General features: G+C 41.2%; 1 protein-coding gene across 11 annotated transcripts in view; it reads left to right on the top strand.

Moving 5' to 3' along the window:
• Window positions 1–15,777, top strand: part of Neo1 (neogenin 1) — a 127,043-nt gene that overhangs the window by 85,543 nt on the left and 25,723 nt on the right. For 4 of the 11 annotated variants that reach the window (XM_070042933.1, XM_070042927.1, XM_070042931.1 and 1 more), the window contains exons 15-21: window positions 486–680; window positions 4,751–4,846; window positions 8,192–8,415; window positions 8,498–8,636; window positions 10,801–10,908; window positions 12,058–12,252; window positions 12,864–12,896. In XM_070042933.1, coding sequence (XP_069899034.1) covers window positions 486–680; window positions 4,751–4,846; window positions 8,192–8,415; window positions 8,498–8,636; window positions 10,801–10,908; window positions 12,058–12,252; window positions 12,864–12,896 — 990 coding nt within the window. The remainder of the gene's footprint in view (window positions 1–485; window positions 681–4,750; window positions 4,847–8,191; window positions 8,416–8,497; window positions 8,637–10,800; window positions 10,909–12,057; window positions 12,253–12,863; window positions 12,897–15,777) is intronic. The other 7 variants (XM_070042930.1, XM_070042934.1, XM_070042928.1 and 4 more) reach the window with 3 other exon arrangements.

The following is a 15,777-nucleotide window of genomic DNA, read 5'->3' as shown; positions in this document are numbered from 1 at the left end:
TACCACTCAAGCCACAGCTCCAGGTCTAGCTTTTTGGTGATTAATTGGAGATAAGAAGCTCATAAAATTTTCTGCCCATGCTGGCTTTGAACCAGAATCCTCAAATCTCAGCCTCCTGAGTAGCTAGGATTACAGGCCTGAGCCACCAGTCTCTTTGTCTTCGGCTAACTGAATTAGTTGTGATTCTCACACTTCATTTTTTCTGAGTTATTTTACTCCATTAGGCAGAGGTTCTGGATCTCTTCTCTTCCAAATATTGAAATGTCTCGTATTTAAGCTTGTTTGGACTTTGTTTTCTTCTTAGAATGTATAAAACCATGGGCCTTATATTACGATATATACACAGGTTCTCTTTGAACTCTAGCCGAATAGTAAGTAAACTAGCCCCACATAGTTTGGTAGAAGGCTGAACATTATTTCCCAAGGGTGGTGAAATACTCTAAAGGAAAGTCGATATCATTTTACTTTTCTACTTTTCTTCCCAGAAACTCGGGTTCCTGAAGTGCCTAGCTCTCTTCACGTTCGCCCACTTGTCACTAGTATTGTAGTAAGCTGGACTCCTCCAGAGAATCAGAACATTGTGGTTCGAGGCTATGCCATTGGTTATGGCATTGGCAGCCCTCATGCCCAGACCATCAAAGTGGACTATAAACAGCGCTATTACACCATTGAAAATTTGGGTATGTTTGCCAAGTAAAGGAAATAATTGTATATGTGATTTCTTCTGTCTGTTATGCAACAATTTTATTTCTATAGAAAAATAACATAATGTGTTCAGAGCATTCCTGTACATTCTTTACCCGGATTTGCCAAGGTAAACATTTAACCACGTTTGCTTTAACTTTCTCTGTCTTGCTATATGTACATATTTCCTTCTCTTCCACACACACCCCTCCCCCGAACACTTAAAAGTAAGTTGTAGACATGATGATGCTCCTGTTAATAATGAACTTCAGCATTCCACTTCTCAGAAATTGTTCTGACATAAACACAGTTAACAGAATCAGAACACTAATATTGCCTAGAGAATTCATTCATATTTGGCACTTTTGCAGGAATGGACTAGAAAAACTGTTTTCTAAGTCCAGGATCACATGTTACATTGAGTTACCATGTCTTTTCTTTGCTAGGACTAGTCCTCTTTTGTTTTTTTCTAGATTTTAATGGCTCAGTTTTGTTTTTGTTTTTGTTTTTGTTTTTTTTGGGGGGGTCCAGTCGTGGGGCCTGAACTCTGGGCCTGGGTGCTATCCCTCAGCTCTTCAGCTCAAGGCTAGTGCTCTACCACTTGAGCCACAGCACCACTTCTGGCTTTTTTCTTTTTGCTTATGTGGTGCTGAGGAATCAAACCTAGGGCCTCATGCATGCAAGGCAAGTGCTCTACCACTGAGCCACCTTCCCAGCCCCATGACTCACATTTTTGAAACATAGAGCTTGTTTATTCTCTATAGAATTTCCTCAGTTTGGATTTGTCTATCATTCCTTGTTACATTGAGGTTACATGCTCCCTGGATGATTCAAAGTAGGTTCTCATCAGCATGTCCTACCAGAAGCACATGATGGTCTCTTACTAGTGATATCAACTGTAATCACTTGGTTAAGATGGTATTTGTCACATATTCTCACTAGAAAATTATTGCTTTTCTTTGTAATTAATAATTTCTTTGCAGTGACGATACCTTGAGTTTCATCAAATTCTCTTGTTTTTGTCTATGTGGTAACAATTGTCACTCTAGTTTCCCCAGATGTGGTTGTCTAGTTCCACACTTCTCCGTTGTTTATTAGAATTTTACAAATAAGAAAAAGCCTTCTTTGGCCCCATAGAAAATGAACGGCTAGTTCATGACCATACCAGCCTGAACACTCCTGATCTCATCTGAGCTCAGAAGCTAAGCAGAAGCAGTCCTGATTTGTATTTGGATGGGAGAAAGTGATCAGCCACTGGTGCCTGTGTCATTTGATATCTTCATCATTCCCTTCCCTGTTTAGACAGTGAGATGCTCCAGGTTTCTTTGGTATTTTCCCAGTCTCCACCATTGAATCTGCCATTTATCCAAGGAACTCTGGTTTCTTTTATGAAAAAATGATATTTAAAAGAAATACCTGAGCACTGCACGTACTTACTGTTATTGAGGTAGAGAATTCTGAGGAATCTATAGAAAAGCTATTAAAGCCATAAGTGAGCTAATAAGCAAGATCATAAGTTACAGATTAAGTTATATATAGATTAATAGTCAGAAATAGATCCATACATTTATGGCCAATTTTTTTTGTACTGGTCCTGGGACTTGAACTCGGGGCCTAAGTGCTGTCCATGAGTTTTTTTTTTTTTTTTGCTCAAGGCTAACACTCTTACCACTCAAGCCACAGCTCCACTTCTGTCTTTTTGGTGATCAGTTGGAGAAAAGAGTCTCATGGACCTTCCTGTCCAGGCTGGCTCTGAACTTTGGTCATCCTCAGATCTCAGCTTTCACAGTAGCTGGGATTACAGGCCCATCAGCCTTCCGAGTAGCTAGGAGTATAGACATGAGCCACTGGAGCCTGGCTTTGTCGGTTGATTTTTCAGAAAGGTACTGAGATAATTCAGTAAGGAGAGGATATCTTCTTAACAAATGGTGTGGGAGTCATTGAATGTCTATATGAAAAAAAGAAGGGACCTTCAACCTTACCCTAACATCATACACAAACACAGGCTTTAGGGGCTGGGAAGGTGGCTCAGTGGTAGAGTGCTTGCATTGCATGCATGAGGCCCTGGGTTTGATTCCTCAGTGCCACATAACCAGAAAAAGCCAGAAGTGGCACTGTGGATCAAGTGGTAGAGCACTAGCCTTGAGCTGAAGAGCTGAGGGACAGTGCCTAGGCCCAGAATTCAGGCCCCATGACCAAAAACAAAAACAAAAACACTCAGACTTTAATGTAGAACCAAAACTGTACTGTTGCTTTTCTAGAAGAAAACAAAACAGAAAATAAATCTCCATGACCTTGGGGTAAGCAAAGACCTCTTAGGATACAAAAAGGCATTAGCTGGGTACCATGGCTCATGCCTGTAATCCTAGCCACTCAGGAGGCTGAGATCTGACAATCACAGTTCAAAGCCAGCCTGGGCAGGAAAGTCCATGAGACTTCTATGTCCAGTGAACCACCAGAAAACCGAAAGTGGTACTGTGGCTCAAGTGGTAAAGCACTACCCTTGAGCTGAAGAGCTCAGGGACAGTGCCCAGGCCCAGAGTTCAAGCCTCACAACCAAGAAAAAAGAAAAAGAGGCAGAAATTACAAAAATAGATTTCATCAAAATTTTAAAGTTTTTACTTTAAATTACTTTTGGGAAGATCAGTCAAATAAAAAGACAAGAACACACTTGGAGGAAATATCTTCTATTCAAATATCTGACAAAGAATATATAAACATATATTTAAACATTCTTAAAACTTACAAAGAATGAGCAGAAAATTTGGATACTTTGCAAAGAAGACATATAGAATTTGATTTGGGCATGATACTTTTACAAACTGAATTATCATTATCTTCTTTTTTTTTTTTTTTTTTTTTGGGTCCGGTCGTGGGGTCTGAACTCTGGGCCTGAGCACTGTCCCTCAGCTCTTCAGCTCAAGGCTAGTGCTCTACCACTTGAGCCACAACAATACTTCTGGCTTTTTTCTTTTTTCTTATGTGGTGCTGAGGAATCGAACCCAGGGCCTCAAGCATGCAAGGCAAGCGCTCTACCACTGAGCCAACTTCCCAGCCCATCATTATCTTTTTTTGTAAGACTTACCTTTTTTTTTTTTTAATCAACCACGGGACTTGATCTGGCTTGGGTGCTTTCCCTGAGCTCTTTTGCTCAAGGCTCGTGCCCTACCACTTTGAGTCACAGTGCCACTTCCAGTTTTCTATTTGTTAATAGGAGTCTCACAGACTTTCCTGCCCAGGCTGGCTTTGAACCTGGATCCTCAGATCCTCAGCCTCCTGAGTAGTTAGGTACAGGATACGACTTAACTTTTGATTCTGAATATGCCCTGATAAATTGTTTATTCAAATCATTGCTTGGTAACATCTTTCTTAAGAATGACTTCAAGTGACTTTTCTGGTAGAAAAGAAGCAGCAATTTAAGTCCACTCAAAAGCTGACAGCACAGCTCACCTCCTGAGTCTTTCTCACCTAAGCAGTTGTCTAGGGCAATTATTGAAGAGCAAAAATAGAGCTTTGCTGTGGTATAAAAATGTTCCTGTGATTACCAGCCTCCTACTGTTCATGAGATTACTGAAATAAAAATCCTTCGCAGCGTATTCAGGACTTGGACCCTGACCTTCAGGTGCTTTCAGTCTAACAAGAGAACAAAAGGGAAACACAAGAAATGGTGAAGTGAGTTGAAGTACATTTAGAGGAGGAATACCTAGCAAGGTACAGAAGAGCAGTCCAAGAAGAAATTCCCCTGGCATTGAAAGACTGAGCCAGAATAGTTCTTGTAGCATAGTTGAGAAGAGACTCTGTGAGTGCTAAGAGAGTGAACAGGTGGACTGTGGGAAAGGCCAGGAAAGGAAGCACAGGGCTCCTCCACTCTTGACACTAAATCCAGGAAGGTGATCCACCAGGTCTTTTGTACTATGTGTGTTTCCGTCGCCCCATCTCCTGATGCCCCAGAACAACCCCATCTATAAAAATAGAATCTCCAGTTAAGATTATACATAGTCACCCTTGAAGTTTTAAACTCTGTAGCGCAGATTTGTTTATAGTTGTTTGGACTTTTTTCCCTCAGATCCGAGTTCTCATTATGTGATTACCCTGAGAGCATTCAACAGCGTCGGCGAAGGCGTCCCACTGTACGAGAGCGCAGTGACCAGGCCTCACACAGGTAGGCTCCTGGCTGTTGATGAGACATGTAGAATGTTGGCATGAGGCCTGCCTGTACATGGCTCTGAAGGAAATGTAGGTGGCAATTTCTAGTGCATATTTTAGGTGCTACAATGAATAAGAAAAATCCTCCTAATCTTGGTTTTGCTTGTTGAAAAATATTAAACCTGGTCATGAAAGCTGTTTTTGGAAATATATATATATGGATATATATGGATATATATAGATATATATGGATATATATACATTTCCATGTGTCAGGCTCTTAGCAGTATTTGGAGAGAATTAAAAGTGATTTTTCAGATCAGGCTTAGTGGCTCATACTTATAATTCTAGCTGCACAGGAAGTGGAAATTAGGAGGATCACAGTTCAAGGATAGCCAAGGAAAAATGTTTGAGAGACCCCCATCTCAGTAAAACAGTGGGATATTAAAACAGCGGGGGACGGTAGAGTACACTTGTTATTCCAACTTACTAAGAAAGTGTAAAAAGAAGTTTGCCGGCCACATCGGCTAGAACAAAAATATGAGACCCAATTTGAAAAATAACTAATGCAAAAGGACTAAAGGTGTAGCTTAAGAGATAGCTTGCATAGCAGGCAAAAGCCCTGAGTTCAAATCCTAGTAATACAAAATAAATACAAAAGAATGATTTTTCATCGTCCAGATATAACTAAATGAGTCAGAAAATAATCCCAGAGGAATTATATTGGTTATTCATTGTGGCAGTGTGTCTTGGTGAACTTAACAGATGCTGTACTGGTCACCTGAGTAGGTTTGAATAGTACTTTTCTATGTCTTTAATAAATCTCACATATTAATGAACGTTATAGAGACAAAAGCTTTATCTATTTTATACATTTATTAATGATCAAAAGTTCACTTTGTTTTCTTTGAATTATCCATTTTAAATATTTCTAAGACAAAGTAATGTAAATTTTCTATAGTGGTATGAAATCTCTAACTTAAATTTGCATGAGAAAGTTTTTTGGAGCTTTATTATATTTATTTATTTTTGTGCCAGTTCTAGAGCCTTAACTCAGGGCCTAGGCTTTGTCCCTAAGCTTTTTTGATTAAAGCCAGCACCCTGCTACTTGAGCCACAGCCTCTTCCAGTTTTTTAGTGGTTAACTGGAAATAAAGAGTCTCATAGACTTTCTTGCTGGGGCTGGCTTCAAACTACAATCCTCAAATTTTAGCCTCCCATGTAGCTAGGATTATAGGTATGAGCCACTGGCACCCAGCCTAAATTTTTTTAAAGAGCCATGAAAACCAAAGAATGTTTCAGAAATGCCTCTTTTCCATTGATTGCACACAAGTTTAAGTCAGTTTTGTCTGTTGTGTATTCCAGGTGTTCTGCATAATCATACAGACTTGGCAGTATTCTTGCTAAAAGATAGTAATGTCCTCCCCCTTTTGTTTAAAGCTTCTATTTTTTATCATTACTACATGCTTTTTGTTGTGGGGTTTTGTTGTTTTTATTTTGGTCGGTTATTATGGGCCTTGAACTCAGGACCTGGATGCTGTCCCTGAGCGCTTTTGCTCAAGGCTCTAGTGCTCTACTACTTTGAGCCACAGCTTCACTTCTGGTTTTTGAGTGATTAATTGGAGATAAGAGTCCCGTGGGACTTCTCTGCCTGGGCTGGCTTTGAACCATGATTCTTAGATCTCAGCCTCCTGAGTAACTGGGATTACATGTGTGAGCCATGGGTGCCTGGCTGCTGCATGGTTTATAATTCTATTCTATCTTCTCCTATGTGCCTGTAAGTTCTTCCAGAAATAGGTTTTGTATCCCAGAAAAGGGGGTGAAGGGAGGCCTTAAATAATGATCTTTTACTTTTTAAAGTTGGGTTATAAAAACAAAATTGAATTTGTTTTCCTCTATGTGGGTTTAAGAATGTAGTCTACTGGCTAGAAATATACAATATAATCTCGTTCATATAAACTGGGTACCTTTTCCAAGAATTGGTACACATATGAAAGAATTGTGCACCTGGAATTGCATTTTTCTAAAACTAATTAGTATGTGCCCTACCAGTCTTCGAACAAAGGCCTTGATTATGTGTTCTACTTCTCTGTTATTTTTAGTCCTCATTTTGCAGGAAATAATACACATACAGACTCTTACTTTAGAATAGCAGTTTTTTCATAAGCAAGGCTTATCAGATTTTGACTTACAGGATGGGCCAGTCACCATAACTGTATGGGGAACCTCTTCTAACACCTAAAAATTTTAAAATGAAAGAGCATAGGTGTACTTAGGAAACCTAACCAGGAGTTTGGAGAGCCAAACTCTCAGGCTCCAAACAGATGCTCCCATGGTCCCCTGAAGCCAAGCACATCCTTCTGCTTTTGTACATGATCCAGCTTCAGTGTTGCAGTAACTCTTTGAGAATGTGTCTTTTGGGTAGGGCACAGCACCACACACACGAGCATAGACTTTCATAGTATAAGCACTTTGAGGGCTATGGTATTGCCATAACTGATAGGAACCTGCCACTGTGTTCCCTAACTCAGCTGGAGAAAGTGCCACTAGTCTAGCCTGTGGCAGCTCTCCTTCTGAAGGAAGGCTGCTATGAGGTCCTTTGGGTTTACTTGCCTATCTGAGCCTGGTCCACTGGCTGTCATAAAGAGAAGAATCGTTACATACCCAGGGAGAATCACTAGTGACTCAGGTCCCAGAAACTGAGCCACATCCACTGAAAGCTCCAAACAGGCCATGAACTTTGGGTTGCTTGTTCAGAAATGGTACCCTGGTTTTTTTAAAAAAAACAAAAAACGGTTTCTGGGGATGTGGCCTAGTGGTAGAGTGCTTGCCTAGCATGCATGAAGCCCCGGGTTCAATTCCTCAGTACCACTTAGACAGAAAAAGCTGGAAGTGGCACTGTGACTCAAGCAGTAGAATGCTCACCTTGAGCCAAAGAGCTCAGAGACAGCACCCAGGCCCAGAGTTCAAGCCCCACGACCAACAAAAAATAAATGAATAAATAAATAAAAGTTTTTATATTTTCATGATCCTTTTTGAATAGGAGTTTGAATTTCAAGTAATTTTAAGAAAATTCCAGCATGTCTATACTAACATATCACTAAGTTATCACATTTTAGTGTGCCCATAGAATACAGCTAAGGATGTAGTTGATTAGTGCTTTGTTCAACATTCCTCTATAATTTCTTCCTGAAAGAACACAAGTAGAAATACTCTTTTTAAATGAATGTTATCTATTAACTGTGATTTTCTTTCTTTTTCTCCATTTCTCATCTCTCATTTCATTATATTACCCTGCATTTCCCTTTTATTTTTGTTTATGTTTAAATGCCATTTCCCTTTTTAAATTACTTTTTACCCAGACACTTCTGAAGTTGATTTGTTTGTTATTAATGCTCCATACACTCCAGTGCCAGATCCCACTCCCATGATGCCACCCGTGGGAGTTCAGGCTTCCATTCTGAGTCATGACACCATAAGGATCACGTGGGCAGACAACTCACTGCCCAAACACCAGAAGATTACAGACTCCCGGTACTACACAGTCCGATGGAAAACTAACATCCCAGCCAACACCAAGTACAAGGTATCCACACATTTACTCTGGCTGAAAACAGTTGCTTGTTGATGTTTTCTGGTTCTAAAATTCTTGATTCATCTTTTTCCAGACTGCAAATGCAACAACTTTGAGTTATTTGGTGACTGGTTTAAAGCCAAATACACTCTATGAATTCTCTGTGATGGTGACCAAAGGTCGAAGATCAAGCACCTGGAGTATGACAGCCCATGGGACCACCTTTGAATTAGGTATGTGTTGTTGGAACCTGTATAGAACAGCATTTCTTCTCTTTGCAAAGTATGAAAATCAGTGGAAGTTCCTGCTCATGTGCCACATTCCACCATGAAGAGAAATGAGTGTGTGAAATGATGGTTACTAGACAGTTACATTTGGAGATGTGTTCGCTATATCAGCTACTACTTAGCACATAGCAGGTAGTGCAGTTTTAGGACTCCAGAGGTTTGACTTCAGTCTAAGATTATCAATCCTCTACTGGCAGCGTTCACAAGCAGATCATCCTGTCTCTGCATCTTAGCTTCTTGCATCCTGTGAGGAGTAATAATTACTGCCTTTCACTTTACAGGGCTATTGTAAATAAAATGAGGAGCAGATGGGAGAGCATGTGGTGCGATATGTAGCATGGGTTGGATGTGGAAGATTATTGGCATTAATCCTTCTTTACAGGGAAATTGAGATTGAAAAAAAATGAAGTGACCTGCCCTTGACCAACCACGTAGCCAGTCATGCTTGCTGCAGCTGGAACACTTTACTGGGTGACACCAAAGCTGCACCCCAAGGTTTTCTTGGGAAAAGAGTTTTTGTTTAAAAAAAAAAAAAAACTTTCACTGAAACATCCTTTGAATTTTTGTTTGTAAGTGGACGTGAGAGAGAAAGATAACTAATCAAATTACGAGAGTGGAGTCGTGGAGGTTTAGACTGCTTGCTTTTCACTCACATTTATGCCTATCTTCACTCACCTTGCTCTTTGCTAGCAGGAGGTTATTGTCATCCTGGCCTCCTATGACTTTTATGAATAATAAAAAGGTGAGCATGCACACTCTACACCAACTGACTTGGGCCTTCTGCACCGTTGGTTGGAGTTTCTGCAGAAAAGGGGGATTTGGAAAGTTTGCTTCCTGTGCCAGTGTCTTAAGAATGTCTTTTTGCAGGCTAGGAAGATGGCTCAGTGGTAGAATGCTTGCCTCACATGCATGAAGCCATGGGTTCAATTCCTCAGCACCATATGCACAGAAAAAGCTGGAAGTGGGTGCTGTGGCTCAAGTGGTAGAGCGCTTACCTTGAGCTGAAGAGCTCAGGGACAACGGCCAGGCCCAGAGTTCAAGCTCCGCAACTGACACTCTCCCCCCCGCCCCCCAAAAAAAGGAATGTCTTTTTGCTTTAATTCCAACTTATTAACTAATAAATGAAATTTGTATTTTCCCTTAGGATGTTAGCATTTTACTGGGTTTCTTTCCAATTCCCACTAGAACTCCAGTATTTTAGGAAGAAAAGAGTATATTTGAGGGTTTACTTGGCTTATACATTTCCCTGATAGTACATTAAAAGTATTTTGCGGTAGAAACTGTTCCTTTCATTTTATTTGTGTGTAGCTTTTCTTCAGAGCAGTAACCTCAGTGGGTGACAGCATTCTTTCAGTGTAAGTTTAAAATGAAAAGACTGTCCATTTGCAAATCATTCCTTTCAGGAATTGAGCTTTTAAAAGCCATGCTTCATTTAACGAGCCAGCTAGAAATAAGAGGGAAAAGTGTTCTATACTTAAAAACATTCCAAGCAAATCTAGATTGAGAGAAAGTCATGTTAGCAAATCACATCATGTCTCATTTTTAGTGTCCTGACCTAGAAAGCAAGGACAGTGATAGCCACCTGTCCAGACTGCCACATACATGAGGAAGGTATTGTTTTTACAGTGCTTGGCATAGGGGTAGTTACTTGGCAGTGGCGTGAGTTGATTTTTCCCAACTACCCTGTATACCTGATGGCCAGCCAAGATGACGGTTCTGTATCCCCTCACACCATGCTATTTTCTGTTTGGTACTTTGCTGCTGCTGCTGCTGCTGCTGCTGCTGCTGCTGCTTCGTCTTCTTCTTCTTCTTCTTCTTCTTCTTCTTCTTCTTCTTCTTCTTCTTCTTCTTCTTCTTCTTCTTCTTCTTCTTCTTCTTCCTTCTTCCTTCTTCTTCTTCCTTCTTCTTCTTCCTTCTTCCTTCTTCTTCTTCCTTCTTCCTTCTTCTTCCTCCTCCTCCTCCTCCTCCTCCTCCTCCTCCTTTTTTCGCCTTTTTTGGGGGTGAGGGGGGCAGTCCTGGTAGTTTTATTGTGTCTTACAAATGAAAATAGTAGAGAAAGTGGTGAATTGTCCTGATGGATGGGAATGATTGAATGATTGTTATTTCGTAGTTCCTACTTCTCCACCTAAGGATGTGACTGTTGTGAGTAAAGAGGGGAAACCCAGAACCATAATTGTGAACTGGCAGCCTCCCTCTGAGGCCAATGGCAAAATCACAGGTAAGCTGCGCGGATTGCCCCTTTGTGCTCTGTTCCAGGCGAGTGCTGAACAGGGGAGCCTGAGGGCTGCTGTGGTTATTCTGCTGTGGTGTGGGTCCTCATGGTCCTCTGGGTTGGCATGAGGATGAACTGTCTGCCCTCAGTGATGCAGAGTGGGCCTGCTGATGGTTGTGCCACTGCCTGCAGATCTGGTGGGACTGCGCACTGCACAGCCTCGGCTTATTGGGACTCCATGATAGCCATGCAGTTGTGTTCCTTGGGAAAGCTGTCCAACACCTCAGTGACCAGCTTTGGAATTGCATGCCCAACATAATTCTGCCAGGCACTACCCAATAAATACCAATTCTGTCATTTTGCCTGAAAGCTGCCTTCCCCGTCCCCCCCAAAAAAAGCCCATTTTGGCTTTTAATTCCAACCCTAACTCACCTCCAGGTCCCCTCCTTTGGGATTCTGGGCTCTCACAACTATTTAAAAGCCTTCATTGCAATGGCTGTTCCAAGGGACCTGGGACTTTTCCTTGAACTTTTCCTGTAGCAGAAGACATTGTGGCCTCCTCTGCCTTGCGGAGGGTTGGGGGGAGGCTGAGGAGATGGCTGCTTTCCTCTGGAGCCCCGGCTCTGGGAAGGAGTGTGCTGAGGAACTGGCCTGAGGAAACAGCATCACAGTGTCCTCCTTTCAGCGGGAAGCCTGGGCGCCATAGCATTTCCTCAGGTCTGACTTTGCCTCTTCTGTAAAATGCTCAGGCATAACTTGACCTGGATTTTGTTTTCCTTTGTCATTTAAAAACAGAAACAACACGGCATGTGTTAACACTGTTAGGCTTGAGTCACAGAGGCCTCACAACTGATCAGTGGGGACTGAGTGCCCCCTGGTGGACATATCCAGTGACACTGCACTGAGGCTTCGCCCATCCTATGTCTGAGAGAATTTTATCAGGTTGCTGTGCATCTGCCCTGTATTTTTTTTTTTTTCCTGTGATAAGAGCTAAAACAGCATGGCAGGCCACTACCAGGTTTCAGAATTTTATACTGTAGGCTCTGGAGAAGCATTATTCAATTACTGTGAATAAACATCATATGCCTTTATTTACCCTGGTTACAAACAGAAAAGCAGGAGTGAGATTGTTGTTCCCATTGCTCCTTTGGACAGGTTACATCATCTATTACAGTACAGACGTGAATGCAGAGATACATGACTGGGTTATTGAGCCTGTTGTGGGAAACAGACTGACTCACCAAATTCAGGAGCTAACCCTTGATACACCATACTACTTCAAGATCCAGGCCCGAAACTCAAAAGGCATGGGGCCCATGTCTGAAGCTGTCCAATTCAGAACGCCAAAAGGTAAAGCTTCCCAAGCAGAAGGTTGGATTTTGTATCTCCTTAGCATATAGAACCTACGGGTAGTATAAGACGTCCTAGTGATGATCCCTCACCTCCCCACCCAGCACCAAATCGGTGTTCCCTGGGTGACCGGCCTAACAGTACCACATACAAGAACACTTGGGCTTTGGGCTATAAACCAATCACAGTGATCTAAAAGGTTTTATCAGGCAAATCAGATAGGTTCTTTTGGTTACCACACAGAGTAATAAGCATGTTATTGTGATAGATGGTTCTCTTTTAACAGGCAGGCTTTTATTTGTTACATAAGCTTATAGGTGAATCTTTGTAGAGAATAAGAGACTAAGAGGGCCTTTTCTATAAAACTCAAGGCAAAGAAGCTAAAGTATTGAACCAAGCAAGGCTAGACTAATAAAGTTTAGTTGGGGACCGTGTCTATGGAATTGTGGAAACCTGCATTTCTTTTCTGTTGGTACTATAAAAGCAAAACTCAATTTGTTTGGAAGCTTATGGGGATTTAATTTTTTTTTCCTTTAAAACTCTGTCTGTCCCATCTTCAAAGCTTGTGATCCTTGCTCTTGTTTTTTCTTCCCCCGTGCTTGGCTGGTTAGCGGACTCCTCTGATAAAATGCCTAATGATCAAGGTAAATGAGTAGATGGCCTCTCATTCCTTCTCTCTCGTGACCTATCATTAGCTTTTCATTTTTGTTTCCTTTTTTTTTCCTGAAAACTAGAACCATGTGTTAAAAGTTACATATCGATTGCCCAGAGTGGCGTGGAGTCCATATTTGTGGCACTTGGGGTATCTGAAAAGCTGGGATTTCACTTAGGAGGAAATAAACTGGCAGAAAAAAAGCTGAGCTGAATAAACTGGGTCTGCAGCTGTAGGAGACAGGCCTTACATGTAGGCCAGATCATCAGAGGGATGCTAAGACACTGAAGTATTGTGTGATAAGGATAAGCCTTTGAGTCACAGCCAGACTAGCCATACCAGGTTTTCATATTTTTACCTTCTAAAATCCCATCTTGAATTTTATCAGTGACTCTGAATGAGAAGTTGTTTCAAAATTCAGTTAGTCTCCCATTTTCCTCTCCCAACAAAGAATGCATAGATATTTCCTACTAAGTGATATGATTATCCAACAGACCCTAGTTTATTCCATTACAATGAATGAAGTCAGAGCTTTTTTTCCATTTCTTCTCCTAATGGCATCTCATCATCTTCAAACGATTTAACATGGAAGCTTAGGAAGCGTGGTCTTTGGGGTCCCCTTTCTTAAGGTCATCTGTCAGCTTCTGTTGTAATTGTCATGGTAGAGGGAAGGGCAGTTGTCCTTTGTAGGTTTTATTTCTAGAAGTTAGCTAAAGCTGGATTTCCAAACTGAGAACACTAAAGGTAAAGTTGCCAATGGCTTAAGAGTGATCATTGGAAATATAACATCATTAAGTATTACAGGCGTGATAGCACAAATCTATAACCCCAGCCACTCAAACGAGAGGACTGAGTGTGTGGCTCATGTGGTAGCATGCTTACCTTAGCCATTGCAAGACCATAAGTACAAATCTCAGTTCTGCCACCCCCACCCCAACAAAAAGAAATAGAAGGGTTTAGGGTCTTAATACAGGGAGAGTCAGAACTTGGAACTGTTGAGTCTCCTGTACATTAAGGAAACTGCAGGCTACATTTTTGGGCACGTGGAAGCTGGAATATAAATTACCATGCATATGTGCAGAATATAAGTATGCCCTTTTCACCTCACCAGTGTGAGTCTTCACACACTTCAGCTTTGGTATTCAGAATTCTTCACCCATTGGTATTTTGGTGCTAGTTGTGTGTGTGTGTGTGTGTGTGTGTGTGTGTGTGTGTGTGTGTGTGTGTGTGTGTGTGTGTGTGTGTGTGTGTGTGTGTGTGTGTGTGTGTGTGTGTGTGTGTGTGTGGTGTGTGTGTGTGTGATTATGATACAGTGTTCTGGATAGTTCTGTACCTGGTGAGCACAGAAACTTAACAACTAGACTTTTTTGGAGGAAAAAAAACAATCATATGACAGGCAACTGGAATCTTGATAGGCTGTGTGTATGTCAGGATGATGGGGAATGAGGGATCAGATATGATAGTGTCAAGAGTGGGCAGTGGGAAAATCATGGCCTGAGTTAAATCAGAGAATACATGCTTTCAGATATCCAAGAATGTTCATGCTTTTGTGCATTTTCAACTTTGGGGGAAAAATAGCATTGTTTTAGTCTCTAAATTTATTCTGTTAAATGAACTGCTTAGAATTTCAGATTTGAATTTTTTTTTTATTTCTTTGAAATCTCATCATTTAGAAAAGGACTTGGTAGGCACTATTAGCTCACTCCTGTAATCCTAGCTACTTAAGAAGCTGAGTTCTGAGGATCATGGTTCAAAGCTAGCCCAAGCAGGAATGTCTGTGTGACTCCTTATCTCTTATGTTATCTGGCACCAAAGAAGTAGAGCTGTGGCTCAAGTAGTAGAGTGCTAATCTTGAACACAAAAGCTCAGCCCACACCCTGAGCTCAAGCCCCTGGACCAGCATAAAAAAGAAAGAAAAGAAGAGGACTTGGCATAGTTGTAATGTTTGGAGAGGCACATCTAGTTTATGTACTTCTAATCAAGCTTTATTTGTAGAAATAACTTTCATAACTGTTTTCTGAAGCTCCATACTCTGTGACAGGAAAGATTATGTTCTTTCCCTGAAGATTCATTATGCATGTAATGATGATAGTTTATAATGAAAATCATTTATTGAAGCCAGGCACTGGTGGCTCACACCTGTAATCCTAGCTACTCAGGAGGCTGAGATCTGAGGATCACAATTGAAAGCCAGCCTGGGCAGGAAAATCAGAGATTCTTATTTCCAATTAACCTCAGGAAATAAAAACAAAAATGGTAGTAGGGCTGTGGCTTGAAGTGGTAGAGTGCTAGCTTTGAGCAAAAGAACTTGGGGACAGTTCAAGTCCACAATGACAAAAAATTCCATATATATATGTGTGTGTATATATATGATATGTGTATATATACATTATGTTGAACATTTACTATACATCAGGCAGTACTCAAAATATTTTGTAGTATTAAATTTCCATTTATAGTCACATCGATAGCATTAGCATCCCTGTTTTACAAGGAAGAAACTGAGGCCCCAAAAGAATAGTTAAGTAACTTGGCCAGATGCAAACTTTTGAGAGATGGCAGAGCCTGGTATTCAGATGTGGTCTGTTGAGCGCTCTACTGTGTTAGTCAGGAGGAGCAGCTCTAACCTTGCAGTTTGTTCACATTTCTTTGGTCGAGGAACATGTTTCTGGCCACAAACCTTGGGTGGTTGTATGGGCAAGGGTTGAAAGTGGTATTTACAGTAACTGAGGCACACTATTGAGGTGGTCCCCAAAAGCCTGAGGTGGACCGCTCCTTTCGCTGTGCCTGTGATGAGTTAGGGGACAGTGACCCTTGTGAGCAACTACAATTAGAAAGAGGATATTAGAATGACAGGAAGAACAGAGAACCCA

Source organism: Dipodomys merriami, unplaced genomic scaffold (genome assembly GCF_024711535.1).
Source record: "Dipodomys merriami isolate MVZ:Mamm:240054 unplaced genomic scaffold, mDipMer1.0.p SCAF_33, whole genome shotgun sequence".
In the NCBI taxonomy this organism is placed as follows: domain Eukaryota; kingdom Metazoa; phylum Chordata; class Mammalia; order Rodentia; family Heteromyidae; genus Dipodomys; species Dipodomys merriami.
The sequence above is the reverse complement of the archived record's forward strand: the minus strand, read 5'-3'. Positions and strand labels throughout refer to the sequence as shown.